Genomic DNA, 4,512 nt, shown 5'->3' with positions numbered 1-4,512 from the left:
CTGTCGGCGCGGAATATGCCGCCCGCCCGTGACCTTGTGGTGGGTGTCGTGTCCCCGTGGGCGCCCCGGGGGGCTCACCTTGGCCAGGGCCACGAAGGGGAACTTGTCCATCTCCAGCAGGCTCTCCTCGCCCTGCCCGTGCTGCAGCTGCCCTTTGAGGATGCGGGCGGCCGTGACCGTGGAGACGCCCATTCCTGCGGGACACCGTCAGCCGCGCAGGGACAGCCCGGCGGCACCGGGCAGCACAGCCCGCTCCATGCAAACCCCGCTCATCCCGGGCTACTGCAGACCCAGTTTATCCCATCATCCCGTTTATCCCATCACGCAGTTTATCGTAGCAACCAATTTTTTGCAAGCCCAGTTTATTGCGCAGCCAGTTTATCCCAGCTCCCAGTTCATCCCAGCAGCCACTTTCATGGCAAAGCCAGTTTATCACAGAACCTACTTTATTGCAACACCCAACTTTTTGCAAATCCAATTCATTCCAGCACGCAGTTCATCCCAGCACTCAATTTTTTTGCAAACCAAATTTATCCCAGCACCCACTTTATTGCAATCCCAGTTTATCCCAGCACCCAACTTACGGCAAAACCAATTTACCAGAGCACCCAATTTTTTGCCAGTCCAGTTTATCCCTGCACTTGGTTTACTGCAATCCCAGTTCATTGCAGCACCCAGTTTATGACAGCACCCAATTTATTGCAACCCAGTTTGCCCCAGCACCCAATTTCATTGCAAACCCAATTTATTTCAGCACTCAACTTGCTCTAAATCCAGTTCATACCAGCACCCAGTTTATGCCAGCACCCAACTTAATGCAAACCAAACTGATTGCAGCAACCAATATTTTCTGCAAATCCGGTTTATCCAGCACCCAGTTTATTGTAAACTCAATTTACCATAGCACCCATTTTTTGGTAAATCCAGTTCATTGCAGCACCGAGTTTACCCCAGCACAGAACTTCTCGCAAACCCAGTTTACCCCAGCACCCAGCTTTTTGCAAACCCAATTCACTGCAGCACCGAACACTTTGCAAATCAAACTCATTGCAGCACCCAGTTTACCCCAGCACCCACCTTACTGAAAACCCAGTTTATCCCAGTACCCAGCTTATCCCAGAACACAACTCACCACAGCACCCATTCTTCCACAACACCCAATGTATCTCACCCCCAATTTATCACAGCACCCACTTCATTGCATCCACTTCATCACCCCCCCGCCCTTCAGCCCCCGTTCCCCCTGTCCCATGGTGGGTGCCCTCCTCCCATCTCACCGTCCCCCAGGAAGAGGATGAGGTTCTTGGCCACGTTCTGGTTGAGGCGCTGGAGCCGCAGCGCATTCCGCAGGGTCTCCTGTGCCTGCCGCCGCCAGTACTCGGGGTCCTTCTCCCTCTCTGTGGGGGAACCGGGCTCATAGCACCCAACAGCACCCACTTTTGGGGTGCTGCCCCCCCAAACCTCACCTACCCGGGACCAGTGATGCCGAGCAGAGCTGGGCGAGGAGGAGGACAAGCAGAGGCTTCATCCTGTGGCACTGAGTGGGTGCTGCCAGAAGAGAGCTGCGGGGTGGGTGGCACCTGCTCGTGCCTCAGTTTCCCCACTGAGACCTTTGCCCCAGGGTCAGCCAAGCGAGGACGGAAAGAAATGACCCCTCTCTGACCAGTCATTGATGTGACCCCTTGGGGACATGCCAGCTTACCCCCACCCCTCCCCTGGTCATCAGTCCCATGAGGCGTCACCTCACTGTCACCAACCCGAGCTGGGGGAAGGTGGCACAGCCCCCGTGGGGACAGTGGGGTCCCCATCACATGGCCATGTCCCCATCCTCTGTCCGTGTCCCCATCACGTGTTCCACTTCCATGCTCATGTCCCCATCATGTGCCTGTGTACCAATTCTGTGTCCCCATCATGTGTCCCTGTCATGTCTGTGTTCCCATCCCATGTCCATGTCTCCACTGCACATCTGCAACCCCATCACATACCCATGTCCCCACCACATCCCCTGTGTGTACCCATGTCCCCACCACACACCCCTGTCCTCATCCCCAGCCTACGTTCCCATTATGTCCCCATCCCCATCACACACCTGTATCCCTGTTGCATGTCTGTCCCTGTTGCACACAAGTCCCCACCACATGACCACGTCCCATCACACATCCACGTCCTTGCTGCATGTCCGTGTCCCCATCCCATGTCTGTGTGCCCACCACATGCTCGTGGCCCCATTGCATGCTCATGTCTTTGTTGCACACCCATGTCCCTGTTGCACACTCGTGTCCCTACCACGTTGTCCCTGTCCCCGTTGCATGCCTGTATCCCTGTTGCACACCCACGTCCCCATCACATGTCCATGTCCCCATGACACCCCCGTGTCCCCATCACACGCCCGTGTCCCTGTTGCACACCCACGTCCCCACCACACTCCCGTGTCCCCATGGCACCTCCGAGTCCCCATGGCACTCTCCTGTCCCCATCGCCCCCACGTTCCCATGGCACCTCCCCCCCGCTGCACGCCCCTCACCCCTCGTTCCCCGGGGACCCTCCCCTCCCCCGGGGTGGCAGCGGTGGCCCCGGGGGGTCCTTACCGGGGATGGGGGTGTGTCACACACATACCCGCACAAACTTGGGTCCCGACACCCACGTCCCTCTGGGCGGCGGGAGGAGGCCGGGCCGGGGGGACCGCGAGCCCTTAAATCCCCCCGCACCCGGCCTTCGCCTCCTCCTCCTCCTCCCCTTCCTCCACCCTCCCCCTGCAGCCAGCCAGGGGCGGGGGGGGGAGGGGGAAGAAAAGGCCACAAACTGGGCTTACTGGTGCCCTCTGCCGGGTTATACTGGGAGGACTGGGAGGACTGGGGTGCACCAAGCCCGGCTCTAAGTGCTCAGCAACCCTCTGCCGCCTCGCAAGTGGGAGTTTGGGGTGCCCCTTGGTGGGGTAGATGTGTGTTTTGCCGGATTTTGCATTATTTTCACCCAAACCGTGCTAGAGACACCAGCGAGGGGTTGAGGCGGGGGTGATGGAGTTGAGGGAGGGCTCCCTGCCTCAGTTTCCCCACACAAAGCTCCTGCAGCAGTCCACGAGAGATCCCTGCTGGGATCCAGTGGCGTTACTGCAGGTCTTACAATAAACACGGCGTGGTGACAACGGCGGCGGGGATGACCCCTCAGCCCTGCCTCAATTTCCCCAAGGCGGGGGCCCGAGGGGCTCCGTGACCCGCGGAGCCGCCCGTGGCTTCCCAGAAGGTGGCGGACTCAGCCCAAAAATCCGCTCCCCGGGAGCCTCGGGGTGCAACCAAGGGAGCCCCAGCAGCGCCCCGCTGCCACGGGGATGGGCACGGCCCCTTGCGGACCCCCCAGATCCCTTCGGCACCCCCAAATCCCTCCGTACGCTTTCCCCGTTCACCCTCCCTTCACCCCTCTGTACTCCCCAGCACTGTCGCAGCCCCGTGGGTGTGATGAGCATGTCAGTGCTCAGCCCGTCGGTGCAGCGCAGGGGTGGAGGCACCGCGGGGAGGAGGTGGCACCGCGTGTTCCCATCCCTGTCACCGCGGCAGGGCGGCCGCCGGTGCTTTTCGGTGCGGGACAGCTCACGCTGGCACGCTTGTACAACTGCAGGCGTGCACGAGCGTGTGCGCTCACACGCCGCTGCAGGCGTGCAAGCAGCACCCCCCGCGCTCTCGCACACTCGCACGGCCGCCCGTGCACACTCTTGCACATCTGCACGTGTGCCCGTCGCACAAGCGTGCGCTGGGCTGTTCGTGGCACCGCTCGCTCGGACACGCGGGTGGTTTTGACGGTCACGCACTCGTGTGCTTGCACGACTGCGCTTGCACTACCGCACGCTCGGAGCCCCGCGGCCCTGCACCCCACGTGCTTTCGCGCTTGCACAAGCGCACGCCCCGGGATCGCGCCTTGCGCGCTCGCCCCGAGACGTCACATCCCCCGCCGGCCAGCGAGCCGGGGCTGCCTCGGGGGGATGCTGCCAGCAGCGCCGGGGCACGTGGGGCCCCCCCAAACGGGGCTTGGGCCCCCCCGAAAGAGTTAAAGGAGGCGCGCGGGAAGCCCGTCCCTCCGCGGCCCCATTGGTTTCCCATCCCAGGTACATCCTTTGCTCGTCACCCTCGCCACCCTCGCTAGGCCGCAGCGGCGTCACGAGCTGTGCCGGGGCTCAGCAGGCGCTCGCCCCAGCGGGGCCGGGGCTGGCGGGAGTGGGGTGACGGCCATGGTGAGTGGGGGAGCCCAGCGACACCCCCAAATCTGGGAGAGGTTGAGTGGGGGGCGCTTGGCCGAAGGGGGCGCCGGGTGATGCATCTCCCATGGGATGCTCTTTGTAACCCCATAGGGCCCCCTATTGCATCCCAGGGGACCCCCCCAGCATTCCCGTGGGACCCCCTTTGCACCTCCGAGGGACGCCCATGAGACCCTCATTGGGCCCTTAAGGGATTCCCCATTGCATCCCGAGGGACCCCCTAAGACACCCCTGCAGCACCCCCAGGGACCCCTGCTGCACCC

General features: G+C 61.9%; 2 protein-coding genes across 3 annotated transcripts in view; one reads left to right on the top strand and one right to left on the bottom strand.

The window, feature by feature from the left end:
- ALPL (alkaline phosphatase, liver/bone/kidney) overlaps positions 1 to 2,748 on the bottom strand; it is an 8,210-nt gene extending 5,462 nt beyond the window's left edge. Inside the window, exons 1-4 of the mRNA XM_008632498.2 lie at positions 2,589 to 2,748; positions 1,471 to 1,562; positions 1,278 to 1,397; positions 79 to 194 (exon numbers count right to left, since the gene is read on the bottom strand). Coding sequence (XP_008630720.2) covers positions 79 to 194; positions 1,278 to 1,397; positions 1,471 to 1,562; positions 2,589 to 2,614 — 354 coding nt within the window. The 5' untranslated portion in view covers positions 2,615 to 2,748. The remainder of the gene's footprint in view (positions 1 to 78; positions 195 to 1,277; positions 1,398 to 1,470; positions 1,563 to 2,588) is intronic.
- Positions 2,749 to 3,936: 1,188 nt separating this feature from the next.
- Positions 3,937 to 4,512, top strand: part of ECE1 (endothelin converting enzyme 1) — a 12,397-nt gene continuing 11,821 nt past the window's right edge. The window contains exon 1 of one of the 2 annotated variants that reach the window (XM_008632464.2): positions 3,937 to 4,099. Coding sequence is in view for 1 of the 2 variants with exons in the window: in XM_017732735.1 (XP_017588224.1) it covers positions 4,223 to 4,225 (3 nt within the window). In the remaining variant the exon portion in view is untranslated. Of the gene's footprint in view, positions 4,100 to 4,119; positions 4,226 to 4,512 lie in introns of those variants that run through there. The other variant, XM_017732735.1, reaches the window with a different exon arrangement.

Source organism: Corvus brachyrhynchos, unplaced genomic scaffold (genome assembly GCF_000691975.1).
Source record: "Corvus brachyrhynchos isolate BGI_N302 unplaced genomic scaffold, ASM69197v1 scaffold215, whole genome shotgun sequence".
Lineage (NCBI taxonomy): Eukaryota > Metazoa > Chordata > Aves > Passeriformes > Corvidae > Corvus > Corvus brachyrhynchos.
This window is presented reverse-complemented; position numbering and strand designations above follow the sequence as displayed.